Below are 11675 nucleotides of genomic sequence, written 5' to 3'. Positions count from 1 at the left end.
CAGAAATTCGTAGATTTTTAATTGAAAAGTGAGTATTGAACTTCATTGATCTAGTTCTGAAGGGACATGTGATTTTTGTGGAATCAGTCTCACTAAAAATGTCCGCAAAAATCCATTCATTATATTTTAATAAATAATATTTTGCTGAAGTGTAATTAAAGTTAGAATTCATTAAAAGATACGTAACATAAATTCATTAAAAACACCGTTAGCTTTTATTCTTTTTTAAACAATTATACATTGTACACCATTTTTTAAACATATCGAATATCAAAAAAACACTTAATATAAATTAGTTAATTAGTTTTTCTTTAATTTCTCCAATAACTCAGAGGCCTTTTCCAAATTAGCTTGCTTCTTAATGAAACAGTAGCGTACGTAATTTTCACCCAAATTTTTATGGGATTCGGTGTAAAAGGCACTAGGTGGTATACCCTGAAGACCCATATTCTTAGTCATCCATTTGGTGAATTTATAATCACGATATTTATCCGATTCAGAATTAATATCAATTTTCTTTTCTAAAATTATAAGAAAAAAAAAAAACTTAAATTTTATTAAGAAAATTTTTGAATATTTTAAATAAAAACTTACCCAAATTAGTCCAATCGGCCAACATAAAGTAGCCACCCTCTGGTATAGTGGGTTTCATACCCGCCTCCGTCAAAAATTTTGCCATAAAATCACGTTTTACTTGCAACTCACGTGGCAAACTCTTAAAGAAACATTCATCCGAATCCAGACGTGTCATTTCCAGTTCAAAACCTCTAGCCACTGCTTCCTGTAAGGGGGTTGGGCAAGTGTACACCGAATTTTGATGTACCATTTGTAGATTTCTTATTAAGTTAGCTGGTCCATAAGCCCAACCGGTTTTCCAACCAGTTACCGAAAATGTTTTGCCGGCCGAACCAATGGTGACGGTACGTTCCCACATGCCGGGCAATGTACAAATACGTATATGTTTATTATTTTCAAATACCATCCATTCGTATACTTCATCAGAGAGACAAAGTACATTCCATTTTTTACATAAATCGGCAATAAGCTGTAATTCTTGCAAATTAAAGACTTTGCCAATGGGATTGTGTGGCGTATTTAAGATGATCATTTTCGTTTTATTGTTAAAGAGTTTTTTCAATTCATTCTCATCTAGCTTCCAATCGGCTGAGGAAATAGTGCCTTCGGTTTTGGTCTGTAAAGGAAAAGATAAGTTTTAATATTTATTTGGCTCAATTAGAACAGAATCCACGTTTCCTAATAACGTTTAATATTAGGGAAAATTTGATTTCCAAGATCTGGCAACTCTTGTTTTAGAAAAAGGAAGTAAAAGAAATAAAGGAAATTGCAATTAGTTTGAATAAAAATTTGCAACGCAATGCAAGTGTACGAGAAAAGTTGGAGTTATAAAATTAAAATTTAATTAAAAAATTAATAACGAGTTTTAAATATTAATGTAAAAAAGTGATTAGGTTCGAATTTTAAATATTAGGAGGAAGTTAGTAAAATGGAAATCAGTGAAATAATATCAATTTAGTTAAATTAAAGTTTGTGAAATTGTTTAAGTTTGTCAAAACAAAATGGTGGTTAAATTGCAAAAAAAGTAATAAAAAATGTTTTAAAATTAAAGTTTAAGTTGTATATATTTCAAAAAAGTGTTAAATTAGTTGTTTATTCAAATTTCTAAAAAAATAAGAATGTATGTTTGTATAGTTCTGTTTTGATAATTACCGGTTTTAAAGGAATAAATCTAGCCACACCGCCTGCCATTTTCACCATGGGTTCATAGCAATCGAAAAATGGCTCAATGATAATAACTTCATCGCCCACATCAACATGTCCCATTATGGTAGAATATAAAGCCTCATAGGCACCTGACGTAATGAGAATCTCATTTAAAGGATTCAATTCACGTTGCAACAATTTGGAGTATAAAGTGGCGATGGCCTGTACCAAACGCATGTGACCCTAGGAAAATGGAAAGAGGGTAAGTAAATGTTTAAATAAAAGTATTAAAAGAAAAACTTACAAAACCACGAGTATATTGATGCAATAAAGGATTTTCATCTTGGGCTATGTCAGCCAAAGCTTTTGTCACATATTCAGGAGCAGCATCGTCGGGAAAACCTTGGCCCAAGTTCAAGGGCTTGTATTGCATGGCTAAAGCAATGTATTCATTCCTAGAGTTTGTGAATATTAAAAAAACACACAAAATTTACATTTGATTTTTATTCATCTTATTTTCAATATTTCAAATTACCAAACACTTGGTGTGCTGCCTTGTAATCTTTGGGGCAAATCGAATTTCTCCATTACGTTGCTGCTGCTGCTGTTGGCACTACTAAATTCACGTTTTGTCAAGCACTGTTGTAGTAGAACTAGTCTATTCGTTTTCGTTGTGGTAGATTTTGTTAACAAGTATAAACTATTATTAAAAACTTTTAACATCTGTGTAAGATACAAAAACAAACATACAAAAAACTTGATTAAATTTTATTACAAAAAAAAAAAACACAAATTAAGCGATAAGACCGCTTCTTACTTGACACAAAAGTTGTCAAACATTTATTTAACAAATCTTACTTTTTCCTAATTTTAAACTAATATCACAATTATTTAAATGCGTAAAATTAACAATTTTTAATTAATTTATTAATAAATTTATAATTTTATTGCATAATAAGCCAGCTTATTGTGCATATATTGTTGTATTTGCAAACTGATAGCAAGAAATATGTAAATAATAACAATTTATAACATGTTTTAGTAAAACAGGGTCCCGCCGATAAACAAAAGCTATTGACTACAATTTTATGGCCATCACCCTGTAGTTATTAAATTAATTAAATTTTTTTTACGTAGGCAATTTGCGAAAACTATTGTTATTTACTTTGATTTATTACAAAATAATCGATAGGTTTTTGTTACAATTTTCTTTAATGTTTAATAAATTATTGTAGTATTTTTTGTTTTTTCTACGTACAAAATGGTTTTGTTCTCTATTTTATTTGTATAAAGAGAGCAACAACACAAAAACAATAAGCAGACAACAGCTGTTTTCTATCAGTCACATTTCTTAAGGTTGCCATATTTGTAGAAGTAATAAATAAATCCAAAACACAACTCTGTTCACAGAAATAACGTTATATTGTAATTTAAATTAAAAAATCCCTAATATAAATATTAAATACAATAAATTCGTTAACTACTTACCACCTTACCGTAATTATAAAAAATAAAAACCATTTTCTTTTTGTTTTTATTCCTTTATTGATTTTTATTAATTTCTTATCAAAATAATTATTACCACTAACAACAGTTTCGTTTTTTTTTGCTTTGTTTGTGTTATGTTAATTGAAAATTTTCAAAATTGAACTTAATATAATTATTAGTAATCATTTGTTAGTAAATAATATGCTGTTTTTCCTTTAATTGTTAATTTTTGTAATAATTAGTAAAGAAAATTATTTATTAAGTAATTTGAAAAAAAAAACTTTAATCTATTAACTTAAATCACAGATACATATATCTAAGGTTAATTCTTTTGAAATGTTAAGATACGTTTGCATTTTTTGTTTGTTTTGTAGATAATGATATGATTTTCGTTATATTTTTTCCAAATACATACTTACATGTACTAGATATGTGATTTTTTTTGTGTTTTCTAATTAATAAATTTTATTAGTTAAAAATATATAAAAAGGATATTCGTAAAAAATAATTTTTCGGCACTTTTTTCAATACTCATAGAACATATAATTGAAATTAGGAGTCGAATTTGAAGAGATTAGAAACAACCCAAATAAAGAGTTAGGAGACAACTAGAAGCTATCTAGAGCAAAGCTTGGAAATAGCTGTAACAGAGCAAGAACAGGTCAAGAAAAGATCCAGAACAAGCATAGAACTGGAAGCATAGAGTAGAACAGTAGTTAAACAGAAATTAAGCAGATGTAGAATATAACTAGGAGCCAAGAAGAGAACTAGAACTGAACTAGAACCGAACTAGAACTAGAACTGAACTAGAACTAGAACTGAACTAGAACTAAACTAGAACTAAACTAGAACTAAACTGGAACTGAACTAGAACTGTACTATAACTGAACTAGAACTGAACTAGAACTGAACTAGAACTGAACTAGAACTGAACTAGAACTGAACTAGAACTGAACTAGAACTGAACTAGAACTGAACTAGAACTGAACTAGAACTGAACTAGAACTGAACTAGAACTGAACTAGAACTGAACTAGAACTGAACTAGAACTGAACTAGAACTGAACTAGAACTGAACTAGAACTGAACTACAACTGAACTAGAACTAAACTAGAACCAGAGCTTCTCTGAAAACCCAAAATTCTAAAAATAAATTTCCAAAAGAGATTACAATTTTTAGGAATAAAAAAATGAATTTTATTTTTAATATTTTTTAACGGTTAGTCTTTTAAAAGTTGTTGCTGTGAATATCCTTAACTTTATTTAAACTAATTTTAAAAGGAAATGATATTAAACAATTTAAGCAAAAAACTAAGCTATTTCGTATATTTAGTAGATTTTATATATAATTATTTATAAATATAAAATTTTTCTTTAAATTAAGCTGAAATTTAAAGAAATTCTTTTGTTTTTATATTTTTTGTTAATAAAATGTATTTGTTTTTTTTTAAATGCAACATGGTCGTTATACTTTTTTTTTAAATTAAATAATTGACAGAAAATATTAATTATAATTTTTATTTTTTAATGGATAACAAAATACCTGATTAAGTTAAATAATTGTATTATTTTGTATCGATTTAATGAAATAAATTAATTGGACGAATCAAACAAGGGTGAAGATTTTTTGAAAGTTTTAAAATATTTTTGTCTTCACTGTAACTTTTTTCACGAAAAACGCTATAGTTTTAGAAACTTGAAAGTTTTCTTTTTGCTTTACACCCCTTGTTTGGTGAAAACAAATTATTTTGACGATTATTTGTTTATGGTTAATGGCACAAATTTAACAAATTTAAAGAATTTAATAAAAAAAGAAATTAATAAATAATTACAAAAAATTAAAGTTTAATGACATCTTAAGTTAGTAAAATAAAATAATTTTAAATATATTTTATTTTATTAATTTTTTCAGTTTTAAATATTTTACATTTCGTTTCTTTACTGCAGCAGGATTAGTTAGTTATTATAGTAGTTTAGTTGATTTTGGGGAGGATTCTAGGAGGGATCTACAAGTCGAGTTACATGTTTATGCTCCTGCTCTACATCTTACTTAGACATGAACCTCTGGACAATCTTCATCTTTAATGGTGGTATATTGTACCTTTTTGGCCACATTATCGAATACGGGTGTAATCATAAACTTCAATTTATCACGACTTACATAAATCAAAGCTATAACCAGACCCAATAAGATCATACTCAGTACAATTAATAAAAATATCAGAGTGGCAGTGTGTCTAGCCAAACCACTGTCCTGGTGCATGGCACCATAATGATTGTCATTAGCAGTGGTAAACATTATATTGGCGGCTGCTATAGCAGCTGAACATTCATTCATATCCAGTTCCAAAATGGGCAATGGATCTACTTTATTGTGGAAACACATCATGGTTTCCTTTTTGCGTACAGTGACATTGGTTGAGTGTATCCAAGTGCGGAAGGGACTTATTTTGCAGTCACAGGTGAAGGGATTCAAATTAAAGTCCACTATTAAATTGGTATCGCGATCAGGTCTAGCCTCCAGTTCATTCAGCAGCAGTAGATCATGCGTTTTAACAAATTCAAACTTGTTACGTTCCAAATCTAAAAATCTTAAATTTTTCAAACAATTCACTTCAAAATTTATATCCTTTAAATAATTATCACCCAAGTGTAGATCTCTTAGACTGGGTAAATCACAAAACACCTTACGATCCTTGAAATGTGTTATCTCGTTTTGTTCTAAATGTAATTTCTCCAATTTGGTTAATTGACTGTTCATGAAAATGTCATGTAAATCTTCGCTCAACTGTGGTGAACTGTTATCATCGAAGGCATCTGTCAAGTGTAAACTCTGTAAATTCAAAAAGTTTGAAAACACTCTCGGATGGTGATGATTAACCTCATCATCATCTCGTGATATACTTAAATTATTATGATTCAATATAAGTCGCTCAACATTTTGTACATGATGATATGTTTTGCCTCTAATTTCTCGTATATGATTATTGCTCATGTCAACGATTTTCAAATTCTTATAATTGTTTATTGATCCAAAGACATTCCAGGGTAATTCGGGTAAAAAATTACCCGTAAATATTAATATTTCCACATCTTGTGGCATAAATTCCAAAACACTGGTATTCTTTAGGCCAGCATTAGAGCAATTGACTACATATTGATAGGAGGACTCATACATTTCACGTCCACAACTGCAGACCGCTGGAAAATTTGGCCCACAGCTATTTGAAGAGGTTAGAGCGAAGGTATTAGAGGTAATCAGAGAACTGCTAATGAAGACCAGCATTAGGCTTAAGATGTGTTGCAGTTTTGAACCTTCGTATGCTATTCTAGACGTGGCCATTTTGTTTGTTGTGTGTATTTTGAAGGGAGAGGATCTGCAAAGAGATAATGTGAATGTTAAGATTTTGTTTAAAAGTTCGGATTCAAATTTAAGTCTTATTTAAAATAAAATGTACTAATTGTACTCCAGAACAGTTTACTAGAGGTTTTAATGCTAAATAAGAACAAGTTGGAAACAGTTCAGTTCTAGTTTGTCTCTAGTTCAGTTCTAGTTCAGTTCTAGTTCAGTTCTAGTTCAGTTTTAGTTCAGTTCTAGTTCAGTTCTAGTTCAGTTCTAGTTCAGTTCTAGTTCAGTTCTAGTTCAGTTCTAGTTCAGTTCTAGTTCAGTTCTAGTTCAGTTCTAGTTCAGTTCTAGTTCAGTTCTAGTTCAGTTCTAGTTCAGTTCTAGTTCAGTTCTAGTTCAGTTCTAGTTCAGTTCTAGTTCAGTTCTAGTTCAGTTATAGTTCACTTATAGTTCAGATCTAGTTTAGTTCTAGGTCAGTTCTAGTTCAGTTCTAGTTCAGTTCTAGTTCAGTTCTAGTTCAGTTCTAGTTCAGTTCTAGTTCAGTTCTAGTTCAGTTTTAGTTCAGTTCTAGTTCAGTTCTAGTTCAGTTCTAGTTCAGTTCTAGTTCAGTTCTAGTTCAGTTCTAGTTCAGTTCTAGTTCAGTTCTAGTTCAGTTCTAGTTCAGTTCTAGTTCAGTTCTAGTTCAGTTCTAGTTCAGTTCTAGTTCAGTTCTAGTTCAGTTCTAGTTCAGTTCTAGTTCAGTTCTAGTTCAGTTCTAGTTCAGTTCTAGTTCTAGTTCAGTTCTAGTTCAGTTCTAGTTCAGTTCTAGTTCAGTTCTAGTTCAGTTCTAGTTCAGTTCTAGTTCAGTTCTAGTTCAGTTCTAGTTCAGTTAAGATCTTTAATCGATGTGATTGCGGAGTATATCTGCTCCATTTTTATATTGAAGTATATTTCTGTCATTCTTTTACTATTACCAAACTTTTTCAATAAACTACTTATTTTATCTGGTGAAACCAATAGCAAATAAAACCAAATATGTCTTTTATCTTAAAACTACCCTTCAAAGCCAACATCTATATATTAACTTAAAGATGAATTCAGAGATAGATACTAACCACAAAGTAAATAAAAATTCTAGAATTTACACAAGTATTAAGTGTTGTCAGTCAGAATGTCATTTTCGCTAAAAACCAACCAACATCTTGGTGTCTTTCGTCTGCACATTAGGGTTTTTGAAAATTTTTAAAATGTACAAGAGAACATTTAATATTTGTAATTGTAGGAAAGGATTTATATATATGTATATGTGCAGATATACATACATACATACATACATACATACATACATACATACATACATACATACATACATACATACATACATACATACATACATACATACATACATACATACATACATACATACATACATACATACATACATTTGTATGTATGGATGTAAATACCACAAAAAATAATATGTAGAAATAAAATGGAGAGAAAAAACTTCAACTAAACTGTTATTTGAGATGGTTTTACAATATACTTACAAACTATAAAACAACAACAACAACATTTAAACAACTACAAAATCTATCAATTGATATATGAACATACACTGAGTGTATGAGTGTTTATGTAAGTGAATGTGTTCGTATCTGTATGTTTGTGTTGGTGTGTGTTTGTTTATAAATCTACTACAAGAGTAATACTTAAGTTCCCCCTGGCAAACAATTCAAATACTCTTATTGTTTGCTATCCATACTCACTTCTGTACCGGTTACAGACAAACAAACCAAAACTGTTATAAGAGGATACTTACTCACTCACTCTCTCATACACACTACAGTTACTTACACTGGTCTATAATACAATCAATAACTTTTTCTAGCAGTTTGAATAGAGGAGTATCCCTTTTAGACAACTATTAGAGTGAGAGTATTTATCATATGTATTGATCATTAGACTCTCTTTATATTGTAGAGAGTAAGGCAATGGTTGCTTAAGTGTCTCTATGTAATGCGAAAAGGTTTAAGAGTTACTTAAGTGCTCTTAATTTAGGGAGAATATACTGCAACATTTGATCAATCTTAGAACTAATGCAGAGTTAATTGATCGTGAGTAATTGAAGTGAAGTGTGATTGTAGTCAGCTAAGAGTTCAACCTAGAGCCAACACAAGATTCAAAATATTGCTAAAAGGAAGTGGGGAAAGTTACCTTAGACAACAGGGTCTAGGTATTACAATATACAATTGTTTTTTAACACACACACACAGAATGTGTGAATGAAATTTTTGGGAAAAATTGTTTTATTGCAATTTTCACATACAATCATAAAAGTGTGGTTATATGTATGTTTGCCACTGTATACATATGCAATATGCATGTGTTAGTTATCTGAAAATGGTATTATTTTAAAATGTATAGACTATAACAAAGAATTTTTTTCTGTGGTTTAGAATAGGGCAGATGAAGAACGTTGGCTTGGAAATTATGTTAAAAAATCTAAGATCATTAACTAATGTAAAAAAAAGACTTTTCATTTTCATAATTGAGAATGGATGAAAATGGATGCAGATGTTTGAAATTCGAAGTGAAGAATTCGGTACTGATATAAAGTTAAGATCATGAAAAGATCAATGATTGATTAATTTCTGAATTTCTGAAGATAGTGTTGTAAAATTTATGTAAATATAGACTATAGAAAAATCGTCGCTCATGATTGATCATGACAAGAGAAACGATCAAAGACTAATTTAGATTCAGAATTAATGTTAGTTAAGATTAAACAAAGATCCAAGATTGATCCAGATCTAGAATTTGATGTTATTTAACTCGTGACAAGATTCTGGAAAATGATCGTCGTATTAGACTAAAGTTTGTATCAAGACAATATCCACAAATGGATTTTATTTCAAATAGTTTTAGATTTAGGAAAATAATACAAAATTTATATGAATAAAGATCATAACATGATCCTCGACTGGTTTAGATTCCGAATTAATGTTAGTTAAGTGTACACAAAGATTCAAGATTCATACAGATCCTGAATTTGATGTTATTTAACATATGACAAGATGCTGGAAAATGATCGTCGTATTACACTAAAGTTTTGATCAAGACAAGATCAATTGGTTTAGATTTAGAACTAATTAGAGTTAAGTTTACACAAAGATCCAAGATTATATTTTAAAATAATAAATATTCTGGAAAATGATCGTCGTATTAGACTAAAGTTTGGATCAAGACAATATCCACAAATGGATTTTATTTCAAATAGTTTTAGATTTAGGAAAATAATACAAAATTCATATGAATAAAGATCATAACATGATCCTCGACTGGTTTAGATTCGGAATTAATGTTAGTTAAGTGTACACAAAGATTCAAGATTCATACAGATCCTGAATTTGATGTTATTTAACATATGACAAGATGCTGGAAAATGATCGTCGTATTACACTAAAGTTTTGATCAAGACAAGATCAATTGGTTTAGATTCAGAACTAATTTGAGTTAAGTTTACACAAAGATCCAAGATTAAACCAGATCTAGATAGTGAGATAATTTTAACTCATAACAAGATCCTAGAAAATTATCGTCTTATGAGAAAAATTTTGGATCAAACAAGATCCATGATTGGCTTTAATTCGCTAATATTTTGGATTAAAAAATCTACAATTAAATTTTAGCCCTCACATATAAGTAAGATCCTGAGAAGATCACTAGTTAAATTTAAACTAAAATTAGTTGATTCCAAAACGTAAACCTTCCCTTCCAATATTTAACAATCTATTCTTGCCATAAGTTTTTTTTCGCTCATAGTTTTTGTAGTTATTGGCAATTTCTATGAGTGTTTGGTTGTTTTGCTTTTGAATAAGAAATATAAATTTAAAGTCCTGTGTACAAGAATCTAAAGAACAAAGCTGTAGAAAAACAAGGATAAAATTTAAAAAATAGCTTTTTTTCTTTCGAACCACTTCAGTTATTGGTGTTAAAAAGTGTTTATTTTAGTTTTGGCCATACAAAATCGTAACTTTTACCAATATACAAAGCCATAATCAAAAAAAAAAAAAAATCACATTTACACATACAAATGTCCTTTTAGAGAGTATGTGTGAGTGTGTGACTTTGCATCCTTACATTTGCAATATTGTTGTTTTCTTTTACTTTTAATATTTCAAAGAGTTTTTTTTAATGTTTGTTATAAAAAGGACATTGGGGAGTCATTTTTAAAGAGAATGTGTATGTGTGTGTGTTGTTTCTATGCTTTTGTTAAAGGATTCTAAAATACTGCTTGTTTAAGAAGATTTTATTACCAAATAAAACGTTAAAAGAGAAGATAAGTTAAAAATTTATAGATGTTTGAGGTTTATTTAAAAATTATAATATATTTTTTCCATTTTAATAAAACATTAAATATTTTAGTGGTTTTCTGTATGAATGTGAGTTTTAAGGTTAATTTGCAATATCATTAATATTAAATTTATGTGTGTGTGTGTAAAAACCGTATTTTGTTTGTGGTATTATGCATATAAATATTAATGTTAATTATAATAATTTCTTTTGTTAATTTTTGTTTGGCAGTTATTTTAAATGAAAGTTTAACTAAATTATACTCTGTGAGAATAATTTTCACACAAAGTTTTTCATGATTATAATGAAGACGTAATAAAAGTAAAGTGTATTATGTTGAAGATAAAGTTTGTTGGGATAACATTTTGTACAACAAAGAAGGAATGGTTTTAAAGTAGAAATGGTGCTGGCAAAAGCTAAAAGCTATAGCTAATGAAGGAAATCGAGTCACACTTGCAAATACATTTCGTGTAGGATTAGAAACATGATGAACATATTAGTTGAAGTTGATGTTTTCCTGCCAAGTTTCATATGATTGAAATGGCGAGAAAAAATGTTTTAGGGAATTTTTAACCAGCTTTTGGAGATATTTAGCACTCTTTGCCATGTTGAACTTTTTGTAATAATTAGCGAATATAGTCTAGTCCTATATTGCAGTCTATAGTCTAGTTTCTAGACTAGTTTATAGTCTAGTCTATAGTCTAGTCTATAGTCTAGTCTATAGTCTAGTCTATAGTTTAGTCTATAGTCTAGTCTATAGTCTAGTCTATAGTCTAGTCTATAGT

General features: G+C 29.2%; 2 protein-coding genes across 5 annotated transcripts in view; both read right to left on the bottom strand.

Moving 5' to 3' along the window:
• Positions 1-194: 194 nt before the first annotated feature.
• On the bottom strand, positions 195-3037 carry LOC111678011 (kynurenine aminotransferase). Of its 3 annotated transcripts, none has more exons than XM_023439238.2 (6): positions 2981-3037; positions 2258-2445; positions 2027-2177; positions 1729-1965; positions 595-1192; positions 195-521 (listed from the first exon to the last, which is right to left on the bottom strand). In XM_023439238.2, exons 2-6 carry the CDS (start codon positions 2443-2445, stop codon positions 301-303), a joined length of 1395 nt encoding a protein of 464 aa, XP_023295006.2. In that variant the 5' UTR covers positions 2981-3037; the 3' UTR covers positions 195-300. The 3 variants fall into 3 exon arrangements, with proteins under 3 accessions (XP_023295006.2, XP_023295005.2, XP_023295007.2); XM_023439237.2 differs by lacking the exon at positions 2981-3037 and adding an exon at positions 2888-2947; XM_023439239.2 differs by lacking the exon at positions 2981-3037 and adding an exon at positions 2581-2817.
• Positions 3038-4623: 1586 nt separating this feature from the next.
• The window catches only part of LOC111685418 (leucine-rich repeat-containing protein 15), a 77128-nt gene continuing 70076 nt past the window's right edge, over positions 4624-11675 (bottom strand). For both annotated transcript variants that reach the window (XM_046950761.1, XM_046950762.1), the window contains exon 3: positions 4624-6586. In XM_046950761.1, the coding sequence (XP_046806717.1) occupies positions 5260-6552 (1293 nt within the window). In that variant the 5' untranslated portion in view covers positions 6553-6586 and the 3' untranslated portion in view covers positions 4624-5259. The remainder of the gene's footprint in view (positions 6587-11675) is intronic.

The sequence above is a fragment of the Lucilia cuprina genome, chromosome 4, assembly GCF_022045245.1.
Source record: "Lucilia cuprina isolate Lc7/37 chromosome 4, ASM2204524v1, whole genome shotgun sequence".
Taxonomy (NCBI): Eukaryota; Metazoa; Arthropoda; class Insecta; order Diptera; family Calliphoridae; genus Lucilia; species Lucilia cuprina.
This window is presented reverse-complemented; position numbering and strand designations above follow the sequence as displayed.